The 15,626-nt window shown below is 45.3% G+C and overlaps 2 protein-coding genes and 1 long non-coding RNA gene across 6 annotated transcripts in view; 2 read left to right on the forward strand and 1 right to left on the reverse strand.

Annotated features, from left to right (window-relative positions):
- The window catches only part of LOC308572205 (uncharacterized protein), a 132,673-nt gene that overhangs the window by 67,859 nt on the left and 49,188 nt on the right, over positions 1 to 15,626 (forward strand). The gene's annotated exons all lie outside the window — the stretch shown is intronic.
- LOC308572136 (roundabout homolog 1-like) lies at positions 2,691 to 15,097 on the reverse strand (the record flags this gene model as incomplete). Of its 4 annotated transcripts, XM_081168054.1 has the most annotated exons (7): positions 2,691 to 3,533; positions 5,466 to 5,547; positions 5,821 to 5,928; positions 7,770 to 8,090; positions 9,502 to 9,792; positions 14,854 to 14,892; positions 14,996 to 15,097. In XM_081168054.1, the coding sequence occupies 7 exons, from the start codon at positions 15,018 to 15,020 to the stop codon at positions 3,356 to 3,358; spliced, it is 1,044 nt and encodes a 347-aa protein (XP_081024180.1). In that variant the 3' UTR covers positions 2,691 to 3,355. The 4 variants fall into 4 exon arrangements, with proteins under 4 accessions (XP_081024180.1, XP_081024181.1, XP_081024179.1 ...); XM_081168055.1 differs by lacking the exon at positions 14,854 to 14,892 and having other exon boundaries at positions 14,996 to 15,065; XM_081168053.1 differs by lacking the exon at positions 14,996 to 15,097 and having other exon boundaries at positions 14,854 to 14,968.
- LOC308572312 lies at positions 3,965 to 7,091 on the forward strand. Its single transcript, XR_014001702.1, has 4 exons — positions 3,965 to 4,077; positions 5,197 to 6,179; positions 6,494 to 6,741; positions 7,077 to 7,091. It is a non-coding gene; the product is annotated as an uncharacterized lncRNA (long non-coding RNA).

The raw sequence follows: 15,626 nt of genomic DNA on the forward strand, positions 1-15,626 counted from the left end.
TTTGGGAGTCTGGATAGTTGCAATGGAATGATCTTGGTGGCGGGGCGCACATTTTTATTCTGATTTATTTATGATTATTACTTTGCCCCCAAAAAGAGAGAAAAGAATTCTAGAACTGAGTCCAGCCCCCGGAAATACAGGAATCTTAGCTAAAGCATCCATGACAGACGGCCATCCAACCTCTACTTAAAAACTGTTGTGTATTGAGTCAAAGGATTTTATATCTGTATTATTATTGTCTGTATTTGCATTAGGGTAAAGTAACTGCCATTTGGTTTCAAAGGGTACAGCTACTATTGGTTCATTTAAGCTGCTGTATTCGAAGAATGGATGCTTTTGAATTCTGGTGCTGGAGGAGACTCTTGAGAGTCCCATGGACTGCAAGAAGATCAAACCTCTCCATTCTGAAGGAAATCAGCCCTGAGTGCTCACTGGAAGGACAGATCCTGAAGCTGAGGCTCCAAGACTTTGGCCACCTCATGAGAAGAGAAGACTCCCTGGAAAAGACCCTGATGTTGGGAAAGATGGAGGGCACAAGGAGAAGGGGACGATGGAGGACAAGATGGTTGGATAGTGTTCTTGAAGCTGCCAGCATGAGTTTGATCAAACTGCGGGAGGCAGTGGAAGACAGGAGGGCCTGGTGTGCTCTGGTCCAGGGGGTCACGAAGAGTCGGACACGACTAAACGACTAAACAACAACAACAACAACATTTGGATCCTCTGTCTTATTGGTTCCCTCCAAAAGGCAGGACTGTGATTGCCTGATATTGTTCCCTCCAAAATGTATCCTTTCTAGCTAGTTCCCTGTCCCTATAAATGTAGCTTTCCTCTCCCCAGTCTTTAGTCTTGTTTGCTTTAATAAAGAAGTGTTACTAGAGAACTGTCTCCAGCATATTATGTCAAGAGAGCTGAAATCACAAACCCCATGTCACAACAAAAACCACCAGTGAAGGAGAATCCACCACCGCCCAAGGGAGTCCGTTCCGCTGTCAAACAGCTCTTACCCTCAAAAAGTTATTCCTGATGTTGAGTCAGAATCTCCTTTCTTGTAACTTGAAGCACTTGCTTTGGGTCCCACCCTCCAGAGCAGGAGAAAACAAGCTTGCTCCATCTCCCAGCACTTTAGATATTTGAAGATCATCTCCCTTCTCAGTCTCCTCTTTTCCAGCCTAAACATACCCAATTCCCTCAAAATGATTTCTCCTAAGCCTTGGTTTCCAGACCCCTGATCATCTTGGTTGCCCTCCTTTGCCCACTTTCCAGCTTCTTGATATCCTTCTTAAATTGTGGTGCCCAGAACTGGACACAATACTTCAGGTGGAGTTTGACCCGGGCAGAAGAGGGTGATACTATGAGCTCCCTTGATATGGACACTGTACTTCTGTTGCTGCAGCCTAGAATAGCATTGAGGGATGCGGGTGGCGCTGTGGGTTAAACCACAGAGCCTAGGACGTGCCGATCAGAAGGTCGGCAGTTCGAATCCCTGCGACGGGGTGAGCTCCCGTTGCTCGGTCCCTGCTCCTGCCAACCTAGCAGTTTGAAAGCACGTCAAAGTGCAAGTAGATAAATAGGTACCACTCCAGCAGGAAGGTAAACGGCGTTTCCATGCGCTGCTCTGGTTCGCCAGAAGCGGCTTAGTCATGCTGGCCACATGACCCGGAAGCTGTACGCCGGCTCCCTCGGCCAATAAAGCGGGATGAGCGCCGCAACCCCAGAGTCGGCCACAACTGGACCTAATGGTCAGGGGTCCCTTTACCTTTTTTTTAGAATAGCATTAGCTTTTCTTCTTTTTCTTTTTCTGCCGTATGACCCCGTTAACTCATGTTAAGCCTGTGGTCTACTAAGACCCCTAGATCCTTTTCACATGTACCCCCGGCAAGCCTGATGCCCCCAGCTTATACAGTGGTACCTCAGGTTACATACGCTTCAGGTTACATACACTTCAGGTTACAGACACCGCTAATCCAGAAATAGTGCTTCAGGTTAAGAATTTGCTTCAGGATGAGAACAGAAATCGTGCTCCGGCGGCGCGGCAGCAGTAGGAGGCCCCATTAGCTAAAGTGGTGCTTCAGGTTAAGAACAGTTTCATTTTAAGAACGGACCTCCGGAACGAATTAAGTACGGTACTTAACCCGAGGTACCACTGTACTGATGCAGCTGCCCAAGTCAGAACTTGACATTTGTCGCTATTGAAATTCTAGCAGAGCACACAGCCACACCCACAGCCAAACTCACAAATAAGGCTCCAAACAGCTCAGAGAAGCAACCAGCCTTAATCCAAAAGGCACAAGCTCACTCTCTTCAGTCTCCTCCGCCAATCCCTCGCAAATGCCCTTGTTTAAAAGTCCTCCATCCTGCTTGGGTTTCTGACTAGCTGATGCTTCAGACACCAGAAGGATCTATTGGAGATGCTTTGCTTTCACCTGCTGGTTGGCTGAAGTATTGAGAGTCTATTTTAAATTTGTCGCTGCTGCCACCTGTTGCAGAGTTTATGTTGCAACACTCTCACAATTTGGCATTTATGTTGGAACACGCAATCTCTCAGATTGTATCCTTGGATTAACCTTGAGCAAGGCCAGAGGACATAAGCTTCCAATGGCACATCTAGCTATTGCAATTCTTTCTAATAATAATAATAATAATAATAATAATAATAATTTTATTATTTATATCCCGCCCATCTGGGCAGTTTACAGCATATCTAAAAACATCGTCTTTAAAACTTTCCTAAACAGGGCTGCCTTCAGATGTCCTCCAAAAGTCAGATAGGTGTTTATTTCCTTGACATCTGAAGGGAGGGCATTCCACAGGGAGGGCGCCACTACCAAGAAGGCCCTCTGTCCTCTACCTAGAACAAGGCTGGGGGAACCTGTAGCCTTCCAGTTGTTGTTGGACCAAAATGTATCTGTCCAAGCCACCATGGTCAATGGTCAGGGGATGATTGGGTGGGCTGTACTTGGATATGTCAGAAGATTAAAATGAGAATGGAAAAGGCCCAATTGCCTTCTAAACCCGGCCCGTGGACAGTCCAGTAATCTGCGTGTTTTTACATGAGTAGAATGTGTTCTTTTATTTAAAATGCATTTCTGGGTTATTTGTGGGGCATAGGAATTCGTTCATATATTTTCCTTCAAAATATAGTCCGGTCCCCCACAAGGTCTGAGGGACAGTGGACCGGCCGCCTGCTGAAAAAGTTTGCTGACCCCTGCTCTTGAGGAAAGTGCTGCAGAAAGTGAGTCAAGCCGTATGCTGGACTACGCAGAGAAAGGCAAAACACTGCCCTCTTCCCTGACCCCTTCCACCCCATCTCCCTGGTTGTAAATCCCCATCTGAATATTTTAATCTCCCCGATGGCTCAGTCTTCTTCAGAATCTCTGTATCGTTCTGCTCTCTTCTTGCCCTGACGGGGAATGTTGTTGTAGAGACCTTCCTCCTGGTCTTCGGCCGGTTTGGCTCCACTCTCCATCCATGATTGCGATATTGGGGGCTGAGGCAGAGCAGGGGGTGGCAAGGCAGTAAAAGGCGTCTGAGTCCTGAAAAGGAGAAGGAAATTGAGGGACATGTTCAAAGAATGGTGATCCCCCCAAGCCTGTTGGGAGCAAATTGAGGGTTCGCTTCATTCAGTTTTGACAGCAGCCAGCTGGACACTCCTGGGCAACTCACAAACAGGCCTCCCTCCTCTTTTCCTTATCTCCAGTGCACAGCAATTCAGAGGTAGACTGCTTCTGCACAATGAAGATCTACTTAGCTGTCATGACTAAAATGTTTTGGTAGAATATTCTTCACGACTGTACCTCTTTTCAAAAGGCATCTAAACCACATCCTGTAGCAGCCAATCCCATAGCTCAGTTTCTATTTCCTTAAATAGAAATTGGGGGGGGGCAGTTATTGTATTGTCAAAGGTTTCATGGAGGAAGTGATGGTTTCAATATGAAAGACAGGAAGAATCTCCCAATCCCAGTCATGAATGGAGGGGGAAATAACCTCGCTAAACTATTTTATTCTATTTTAAAATGTTTCCACAGTTTCCGTCCCAGTTTCTTACACAGAGAAAACGCATAGCATCTCACAGCAAAGGTGAAGGGCCAAGTAACTCAAGGAATCCCCCTCTTGTGAGAAGTCCAAACGGCCATCAACCATCTGTCTGAGGACAGAACCATGTAGCAGGAGCTGCCTGCCCTCCTGGGTCCAGAATAGACATTAGAATCATAGAATCAAAGAATTAAAGGGAACCCCCAAGGGTCATCTAGCCCAGCCTCCGGCAACCTGGAATCCTGCTCTGCTCCCTTTGCCCCTTCTGCCCCCAACTTTCCCTGTCCACTGGCTCTGTCCCTGTCCCAGCCACCCCATCCCTTACAGACATCTTTCCTTCTCTCCAATATGCCAGTCATTTCCTCCTCCTGAATCAGGTAGGTAGCGGTGTTGGTCTGACGCAGTAGAAATATATATATAAAAATTAAAAAATTGTCCAGTAGCACCTTAGAGACCAACTAAGTTTGTTATTGGTATGAGCTTTCGTGAGCATGCACACTTCTTCAGATACACTGAAACAGAAGTCACCAGACCCTTATATGTAGTGAGACAGGGAGGGGTATTACTCAGAAGGGTGGTGGGAATGAGTGATTGGCTGATAGTGGTAAACAGTCGGTTTACCACACCTATCAGCCAATCACCCATTCCCACCAAACTTCTAAGTAATATCCCTCCCCACCCTCTCACTATATATAAAGGTCTGGTGACTTCTGTTTCAGTGTATCTGAAGAAGTGTGCATGCACACGAAAGCTCATACCAATAACAAACTTAGTTGGTCTCTAAGGTGCTACTGGACAATTAAAAAAAAAAAATTAAATGTATTTTCCCCTCCTTATCTGCCACCCTCAAACTTGTCCTATCAGTCCTTCTTCCTGGATAGCTCAGTTGGCTAGAGCGTGGCGCTGATTATGCCAAAGTTGCAGGTTTGATCCCCATATGGGGCAGCTGCATTTCCCTCCATTGCAGGGGGGTTTGACTAGATGATCCACTGGGTCCCTTCCAATTCTACAATTCTATGATTCTTCCTGTGGGGTCTCTTTGCTCCTTTTTCTGCCTGGGACACCCCTCGCTGCCTGTTCCTCCAGTCGCCTTTCATCCTTTTATCTCCCAGCCAACAATACATTGTCCCTCTCTTGACTGATAAGCCTCTCCTGCATTTCCAGGTTGCCAGGCTCTGGGTTCAAGTTTTCCTCCCCTCTGGAAACTCCTTGCATAGTTTGTGGGTGCTCTTTGCCTCCAACTATGTTCAAAACTTTAAGAACTGAACTGCTGCCTGAGCTGGCTCTTTCGCTCCTCCCTTCTTGTGTGCCACGACCATTGTTATTTTGGTCGGCCAGTCTAGTAACACTTTTTGGAAGAAATGCTTTAAATAAATAAGAAATTATGAAGACACACATCACACCAGTGTTATACCAGCATTAGTTGCCATTACCTCTGAGGCTTCCTAGTGGCGCTGAACATTTCAAGGTACTCGGAATTTGCTTCTTCCCTGTTTTCCTGTTCGGATTTCAACGCTTCCAAAGTGGAAATGGAGAGAGAAAAGAGAAGAAAGATGTGAGACAGGGCTGGTCCTGAAAATAAACCTCTTGTGGCTGGGAGTTCCACAGGACAGATACAGGCAAGGCTCCCTCCCACACCCTAACCACATCCAATATGAAGGAAGACAAAATAAATGCTTGCTTTTAACCAACACTGCTTCCATGACCACCACTCTCGTGACGCAGAGTAGAGCACCATCCCCTAATAGGAAATGACAGGAGAGGGCCACAGTTCTCAGCATCACCTACCTCTATTCCTTCTCGTGCAGTAAAAAGCAAGAGGGACCATCAGGATCGCCAGTGGAATTGCCAAACATGCATATAGCAGGGGTGGAGAAGAGGGATTTGGTGCCCAAACTGCAGAAAGGAAAGAAGGGGATTCAGCTGTTGGCATGAATAATTGGGGGGGGGGGACGGACTCCATTGTAGCCATTGCTGTTGAAGACACAATAACAGTAATTCACTGAAGTTAAAAACACAGTGATCATACAAGCTAATATCACCATCTGTTTATAATGCCTGTTTTAATATAAAATAGGATTTGTTTTGCAAATTAAAGTGCATGTGAAGACAGGCTCCAAATAGTGGGTCCGACAGTCAAGAAGGCGGTTTCTGCATATTATTATTATTATTATTATTATTATTAGTAGTAGTAGTAGTAGTATTGAAATTATATGCCACCCTATACCCAGAGCTCTCAGGGTGGTTCACAGAAAAGATCACAACATACATAATCAGAATAAACACCCCCCCCCCAGAAAAGAGCTACATCTTAAAGGGTATGGGATGTCAAACAGATCAACCAAAGGTCTGGTTAAAAGGGAACGTTTTTGCCTGGTGCCAAAAGGTGTATAATGAAGGCACCAGGCGCTCTTACCTGGGGAGAGCATTCCACAGATGGGAACCACTGCACATGCTGTAGAGAGAAGTGAGGGGCAGGTGGGGCTTGGGAAGGGGACTCTGACCCTCAACCTCCGCTGCCATGCGGGATATCTTGGGGAGAAGAAAAGGCTCAAGAGGAAACCCTAAAAAGTCCCTAAGGCGGTTGGACGGGGCCTTGTACTCCTTCTGGCAACTCCTGCAGCCAAGCTGGTGCCAAACGTCTTGCTTTGCTTTCCTTTGGACCCCATCAGCTGTGGGAATGTTCAGGGTGGCAGGAGAGGATATATTGTTTATTAATACAGTGGTGCCCCGCAAGACGAATGCCTCGCAAGACGGAAAACTCGCAAGACGAAAGAGTTTTCCGTTTTGGAGGTGCTTCGCAAAACGAATCTCCTGTGGGCTTGCTTCGCAAGATGAAAATGTCTTGCGAGTTCCTGCGGTTTCCCCCCTCCCCCCCTTTTCTAAGCCGCTAAGCCGCTTATCAGCTGATCCGATAAGCCGCTAAAAGCTGCTAAAAGCCGCTAATAGCGCTAATCCGCTAATCCGTCAATGGGCTTGCTTCGCAAGACGAAAAAACCGCTAGACGAAGAGACTCTCAGAACGGATTCTTTTCGTCTTGCGAGGCACCACTGTATCCTTCCTAACTTATGCTAGCAAGTTCCTTTACTTAGCAGAGTTACATTCCCCCTTTTTACATGCACAGCAGATAGCTGGTTGCAGGCTCGTGCGAGCCTCTCGCTATTATACAATTCGTTCTGTCTTCGGATTGAATTGTACGCTCCTGGTAAGTTCCCTTGAATCCCTCTTAAAAGAATAAAGACGCCACAATCTTATTCAAAGTCAATAAAAGAAGTTTACTTACATCAGTTCACAGTTGGATTCCTGAAGGCAGACTTAGTTACAAATATGTACATGTGGAATCTACCCCATAAGGAGGAACAATCCCAGTGCTTCTGCTAGCAGAGCAGTCTTAGCTACAAGCTGGTCAAAAGAGGAAGGAAGTCAAAAAAGGGAAAGGTTGCTGCGTGACTTGTCCTTTTGTTACCTGGACAGCTTAAGTCACACCCACCTTCTATCACATGCAAAGGGATGGATGCTCCAGCCAGGAGGAACAGGAAGTTTCGACTGGCTGGAGCAAACATCCCCTCGCATGTCTTCTCTAGCATTTCAAGGAATGTTGTACTTGACTGCCTTTCATGGATTACACCCCACAAAGCCTATGGGGGGCTTTGAACTCAAACATCAAAGGGGGGAGGGTCCCAAAGCTAAAGCAGACCCTAACCCCCAACTATTGCCACCAGTTGGAAACCACTCACCTGTGAGGTACACCTTCTGACTCCACGGAGAGACGATCCACCCCCTGCTCGTTTTTTCCTCATACCTGCAGGCAAATTCCCCGGTGTGGTTGAGCTTAGCCTTCAGGATGTTGACAGACACACCTGCGGAGGCACCCCCATGTTCTCTGGAGAACCGCAGGGACCCACCGCTGTCGGAGATCATCTCAACACCATCCCTGAAGAAATGGAATCTTTTCTCCATGCCGCCTCCTTTGGCCAAGCAAGTGAGGAGCAAGGGGTCTCCTTTGTTCACCACTCTGGACGGAGGGTCCATTTTCAGTACTGGAGGAGGAAGAGGATCTGGAGGAGCCAGCCACAAAGGAGAGGGGGTTAGGAGGGACCACAAGATGAGGAAAAGCTGTGGCTCAGTGGCAGATCATCTATCTGCTTGTCCTAGATTCAATCCCTCGCATTTCCAGGTAGGGCTGGGAATTTCCCTCAGCCAGCACCATGTGGGATGAGTTCCCATATGGGACGAACTCAAACCCTCATCTATAACTCTTAAGCTAAATCCTGCCTTCAGGGACCCAATTGTGAACTGAATGTGAGTAAACTTCTCATTGCTTTAAAAAGAAGACTGTTGTATTTTTATTCTTTTAGGAGGGAATCCAAGGGGTCTTACCAGGAATAATAGAATTTAAGAGATTCTAACGAATCTGCAAGTCACTTCCTGCTGTGTAAAGAGGGGGATGTACTCTGCTATATGAATAAACTAACCAGCATGAGTTAGGAAGGATAATATTTAATCAAAAAAATCATTTCCTGCTACCCACAACATTCCCACATGATTCAGTATAAGGGAACTTCCTGTCTTCCTGAATCAAAATGATTGAGGCCAAGGTCCACATAGATGGACTGGGGCAGTCCAGTATTTTGCCCAAGTTGAGGGACAGAGTTTGTGGGTTTGGGGCCAGTACGAATCATTGTTGCTTGGAATGATGGGTACTGAACTGGAGGAGATGGGGAACATGGAAGTACTGACACGAAAGCTTCCAGGAAGATGTAGAGAAGCCTCACCCCTCCGCTGATGCAACGGAAAGGTCTTACAGTAGGAAGGCTGAGAACATCACACTTCGGGAGTAGGAAATGAGAAGGGACCTCTTTCACAGGTCATGAACTGTTGTGTCCTTACATCCCTCTAAAAGAGTGTTTCTCAACCTGTGGATCCCCAGATATAGTTGGACTACAACTCCCATCATTCCTAGCCAGCATGACCAGTGGTCAGGGATGATGGGAGTTGTAGTCCAACAACATCTGGGGCCCCACAGGTTGAGATCCACTGCTCTAAAACATCTCCCTGAATTCCTACTCATGAGTAATTTTTTAACTTCCCTTCCTCTCCCTTTGTTATTTCTCTCACACCCATGGGGGCAGGGACATGTTTTAATTTGGACATACCAATATTATATATTTGATGTTAGCCGCCCTGAGCCTGACTTCTGCTAGGAAGGGCGGGATATAAATAAAAGTTTATTATTATTATTATTATTATTATTATTATTATTATTATTACATATACTGATGGTGTTGCAGAAACAAAACACGGAAGAAAAGAGGGGTGTGAAAAGGTTACTCATATGAAAAGATTGAATGGAAAAGCCTGCTTCTCAGCGTGTATTTGGATTCTGCTAAGCACATTTTCTCGCCCAAAGTCTGCCTGGGCTCCCTCTTGCCCCTTCCAAGAGACGTACCCCGAAAAAGGAGGCCTCACCCATCACTGCAATATGGATGGAGTTGCTTCCCTGCGATTGCTCTCTCGATTGTATAACATTGTAGGTACAGGAATACTCGCCGCTGTCTTGGGGAGACAGGCGCAGGGCATGTGTGAATGCCCCCCCAGAGGACGGAGGCTTCTGGAAATACAGTATCCATTGGTGACCGAAAAAGGTGACTCCGGATATGTTACGGTGGTCAGGAGTGGAGCACGTGAAGTTTATCAGTTCGCCAGTTCTGTAGATGTCTTGTTTGGGGCACACAGAGAATCTGGGAGGAGGAGGGTAGCCTGAGAACAAAGGGGAGGAACACAGAGAACATTGGAGGAATGGATCAGGAAATACACAAAGGAAACTGTCAGGCCTAAGGATAGACGGATCTGTCAGATTCGGTTTTACTGCGTTTCTCATTATTCCAGTTCTCTACATTTCTACAGGAATCCACAGTGCAGTTTTTAAGAAACGTCATGAAAATCCATCAGCATTTATGTATGCCACTACTGCGGCCCGTGTTTTGTTAGCCCCCAAATGGAAAATGAGCGAGGTCCCAACCAAAGAAAAATGGCAACTTAGGTTGACAGAATACAGTGGTACCTTGGTTCTCAAAGACCTTGGTACTCAAACAACTTGGAACCCAAACACTGCAAACCCAGAAGTAAGTGTTCCGGTTTGCAAACTTTTTTCGGAAGCCAAATGTGCTCCGTTTTGAGTGTTACGCTGAGGTCTGTCTGTTTTTGCTATTTCTTTTGCCTTTTTTGTTTTTGTGGCTCTTTTTGTTTTGTTTTTGAGACTGTGTGGAACCCAGTGCAGCTACTGATTGATTGATTGATTGATTGATTGTGTGACTGCAGTACATTGTTTATTGCTTTCATTTTATGGATCGGTGGTCTTGTTAGATAGTGAAATTCATGTTAAATTGCTGTCTTAGGGGTTGTTTATAAAGGCTGGAATGGATTAATCCATTTTGCAATACTTTCTATGGCAAAGTGCACCTTGGTTTTGGAACACTTTGGTTTTGGAACAGATTTTTGGAAGGCATTAAGTTTGAGAACCAAGGTACCACTGTATGCACAACTTGCAGACTTAACATATAGAATAAGAGAACAAGAAGAGCATACGCTTAAAGAAGACTGAAAAATGTTTATTTAATATATGGGAAATAACTGTGTACACCTGAAAACATTAGCAGCATTAAGATAAATTCAACAGTGTAAATAAGTTTTGATGGATGCAATAATGGAAGACTGAATGGCATAGTTTTTGTAAAATATGCAGGGATTTGTGATATGTAAAATGAACCATGGTAAGAGAAGAAGGGAAGTAGTTGATATCTTAAGGATGTAAAATGAATATTTTAAACTGTAAAACAGAAAACGTAATAAAATTATATAAATATATAGAAAATTCATCAGCATCTTCGTGCAATTTTCTCCCCAGAAAACACATTTTTGTATGCCGTTTGGACTAAAATACCAATTTTGGCAAGCAATTTCTGCTAAAGTTAGGCACTTTTGTATCAAGGCCACAGTGGCGTAGCGTGGAGGGTGCAGGGGGGGCCGGCCGCACCATCTGGGGGTTAGGGTTAGGGGGCGCAAATCCACGGGTTAGGGGGTGCAAATTACTTGCCTTGCCCCGGGTGCTGACAACCCACGCTACGCCACTGCAAGGCCACAGCCTGCCCAATCTGCAATCACTCAGCCAGCGATCAAATGGTAACCCATACTGTGAACAGCACAAACACTCTTACTTGCAGCCAGGTATTCCAAAGGTCAAACAAACTGTTGCAGCACAAAGCACACACACCTGCCAGCTGGGAGGGCAGAACAGGCAAGGACCAGGATGGTGCCAAGCCAGCCCCTCCCTGTTTCTCTGTGGGTCTGAATAATTTCTCCCTGGTTAGGCCATTGGTCCACCTTGATCAGTGTTGTCTACATGAACTGGGTGTGACTCTCTAAGATTTCAGGCAGGGGCCTTCTCCATCCCTACCTAAAGGTGTCCCTGCACCCATGAGTCAAAATGTTCCCATAAGTCAGTCCCTGGGTTGAGGCTTACAGTCGAATAGAAAAGGGAACACAAGGAAACCGACTTTACCAGCTGAACTGTTAAGAGACTCCCATCGCTCACGAGCCACACCAGCCACACTCTTCAAACCAGACCAACACTATTGTGGTGTGTGTGGTTTCTACAATCACTCAAAACGTAGCCTCAGCCTATTGCCGTGCTTCTGTTCTTTCTATTGTTATAAGAATTCGAAGATCTCAGATATAAAATAAATGTTCACAAATGTACAAGGCAAACACATATAAACCATGTGTCTGAAATAGTATCAGAGAGCAATCCTGAAGCCATTTTGACTCTCCCAATGACCTCAGATGTTCCTCTGCAGTAAGGAAGGCAAATGGGGAAAGCCTTCCAATTCTCTTTTCGCTTACAAATCCTGTCTTAAAAGGCTCATAGGGTGAGCCTGGGACCTGGATTCAGGAATTAAAAGTATTAAACACCACGAAAGAATGGCCAGGCTGCCCAGGTAATGCAATCAGTGACCAGTAACAGATATCCTGGCAAACAGGATTTCTGCTGTAGACAACCCTCTTCTGTGATGTATGCATGGTATTTTGGGGGTGGTCTCTGGCTACAGGGTGGGCAGTTTCAAAAGTCTATATAAGGGCTTGCATACCATTGTTCTGGGTCCCTTCTGCATGTGGTGAGCGGGGACACTATTGCAACAGTTTTAATAAAGATCAGTCTTACTAGCTGCTTTGTTTCTCAATATACAGTGGTGCCCCGCAAGACGAATGCCTCGCAAGACGGAAAACTCGCTAGAGGAAAGAGTTTTCCGTTTTGGAGGTGCTTTGCAAAACGAATTTCCTATGGGCTTGCTTTGCAAGACGACAATGTCTTGCGAGTTCCTGCTGGTTTTTTTTCCTCCCCCCCTTTTTCTAAGCCGCTAAGCTGCTTATCAGTTGATCCGATCAGCAGATAAGCCGCTAAAAGCCGCTAAAAGCCGCTAATCCGCTAATCCGTCAATGGGCTTGCTTCGCAAGACGAAAAAACCGTTAGACAAAGAGAATCACAGAACGGATTCTTTTCATCTTGCGAGGCACCACTGTACTCTGGTTGGCCTCTGTAATTTTCTCCTACCAATAAGGAACCCACGTAAGGACTCTATACGGGCTCTTGGATACCCCATAAGGGAAAAGGAGCAGGTTTTTTTTCTTATAACACTATCTTTGAACAATGCCTAGAGAGAACTAGACAGGGGGAATGTGTCCCTGTTGGTTCTGCTGGACTTCTTGGGGGCTTTTGATACCATCAGCCATGGTATCCTCCTGGGTTGCCTTGCTGGGGTGGGACTTGAAAGCCCTATTTTACAACTGCTCTGTTCCTTCCTTCCTTCATGTCCTCCATGCTATTTAACATTTACATGAAACTGCTGGAAGAGGTTGTCCAGAGTTTGAGGGTTCGGTGTCACCAGTATGCTGATGACACCCGGTATATATATTATGAAAACAGCATACAAAAATGCATTATATCGGAGAAGATTCATCTGCAGAAATGTGTATGTTAGGCAAAATTGTATAAGAATGGGTATATCACGAGAAATTCGCACTTTAAAGCTGATGAATTTTCACGAGGACTTAAAAACATCAGAAGCCGGATGTGAAAACATGGGGGATTTGAGACTGGTAAAATGAAAAAAACAACAACTGAAAATGGCAGATTGCCCGTCTCTCATACAACTTTAGGAGACATTTGGAAATGAAATTAGATGTTTATGCTAATTATTTACTCTAATCGTTAAAAAAGACTAACCCAACCTTGGGCAGTTGGGTTTATCCACCACCATATATAATTTCTGTAATGGGCCAGTTTTATCGAGTTTATGCATCAAAACAAAATTCCACTACCAGCCTTTCAAATAAAGGCCTCTTTGTGTGAAAAAGACTTTTCCATTCACCTCCCCAACCCATTTTTCAGTTTTACTTCATTCCCACCCACACCCTCATTTCCGCCTCCCGGATTCTGGGTTTAAATGTTCTTTTTGGTGTGGCAAGTTGAAAATTGTCATTTTGCAAGCAATTTTGGATTTAGTTATTTCACATTCAATTTCTGGATTATTCTTCCCCTTCTATTTATAGACTTCTTACACAAGGATTTAAGAGTAGGAGTGGGTGCAATTAGTGCATTATTTGCCTTAATTATACAGCAATAGAAATGAGCTTTTTAATCAGTCATTGGAATGGGGAAAAATCAGAGATCACATCCCCCATCTGCCCCATAATTCATTCCATCCTAGTTAAACTAATTCCACCATTCTCCAAGTTGACATTGCTAAGTACAGGATCTGTTTCGTTATTTTATTTTTCCTTTTCTTTACACACAAGGCGAGTACCTTATCAAATTAAGATAGAGTGTACAAGTTTTTAAATCTCAATTCAGCTGTCTCAAAGAATTTGTAATCTCTATTATATTTGCAGAAAAGCAATGGGGAAATGCAAATATGAAACTCCACCTTCTGACACCTTCTTCATACAGAATAAAGAAAGCTGGTTCTGATTTATGGTATAATAATTTATGGTATAATGATAACCATAAATTATATGCCAGTAACTTCTTTCTTTTGAATTATGGTGCTGGAGGAGACTCTTGAGAGTCCCATGGACTGCAAGAAGACCAAACCTCTCCATTCTGAAGGAAATCAGCCCTGAGTGCTCACTGGAAGGACTGGAAGCTGAGGATCCAATACTTTGGCCGTCTCATAAGAAGAGAAGACTCCCTGAAAAAGACCCTGATGTTGGGAAAGATGGAGGGCCCAAGGAGAAGGGGACGACAGAGGACGAGATGGTGGGACAGTGTTCTCAAAGCTACCAGCATGAGTTTGACCAAACTGCGGGAGGCAGTGGAAGAGAGGAGTGCCTGGCGTGCTCTGGTCCAGGGGGTCACGAAGAGTCGGACACGACTAAACAACTAAACAACAACAACAACTTCTTTTAGTTTGCTCTGTGTTAATTTGAGTTAATGGGTTGTCTCCAATCTTAGTCACATATGGAGAAGACCCACTGAAGGCAGTGGCCTGCAGCCTTGAATTTGCTGCCGCTATCGAGAGTCCCACCTTATTCCTGCAAAGTTCCTTTCTCTGCTTTTAGCAACTGATGAACAGGCAGAAATCCAAAAGGGGAAGATAGGCTAATCAACATGCTCTGGAAAGCTCCACCTGTTGATTTCTACCTGTTTCAGAGCTGCTAAATGAGCAAGAGTTGTCTCCAATCGTTTAAAGCGTGATTCCTAACTGCACCACCTATCCAAGACGGGCTGGAATTGTCATAGCAAGAACCAGAAGTCAACTTTACCTGCACAGGCCGATCCCCAGAGGTGGGTCAGGAGAGAGACTGGCAGGAAAGAAGAGAAGAGAAAAGACATGAGGAACTGGGGAGGGGAGATATCAACAGGTGGGGAGTTTTCCATCTGAGAGAAAGAAGGGAGGTCTCAAACCTGTCACCAATGTCACAGATGCCATGCTCGCTCAGTGTTTCTTGAAAGCTGGTTCCTCAGCTAATCGCTGTCTTCTGCCCCAAAAGAGGTTGCAAACTAGACATACCCGATTCTATTATTTCCCAACCCAAAAGACCAAGCCAGGAAATGTATGGGCAGGTACACACCCACACGTCGCTACCGGCCCCTGTGCACAAGTCAGCTTGGGGGCCTTGGAGACAGCCTAGATGTTGTTTAATATTGTCAACAGCAGCTAACCACAGCCAAGCCTCTTGTGGCTTCACCTCCCTCACCCACAAAAGCTTCTTCAGAACTGACAGCAGCGTGGGCCTGGAAGTAAGGAAGAAACTGCATGCAGCTGACTTGAAAAATTGAAAACCAACTTTTCACCTCGCATCATGCCGAGACATTGTGTGGGGTGTGTGTGTGGGGGGTGTCTTGTACTAGGCCTTGTTAACAGAGACATAGAAAAAATAGGGGTGGTTGGATTTTGCTGCCCAACTCCCCCAAGGGACTGAGTCCCCTAAGTCCCTGATCGGTCAGAGATGAATAGATGGAGGCAGGAGGCAGTGAAAGCAAGGTAGATCTTTATTTTTTGGTTGCAACAGAGTTTCTTCCCCTCCTTGCAAGG

The sequence above is a fragment of the Podarcis bocagei genome (assembly GCF_964188305.1).
Source record: "Podarcis bocagei genome assembly, chromosome: 13".
Classification (NCBI taxonomy): domain Eukaryota; kingdom Metazoa; phylum Chordata; class Lepidosauria; order Squamata; family Lacertidae; genus Podarcis; species Podarcis bocagei.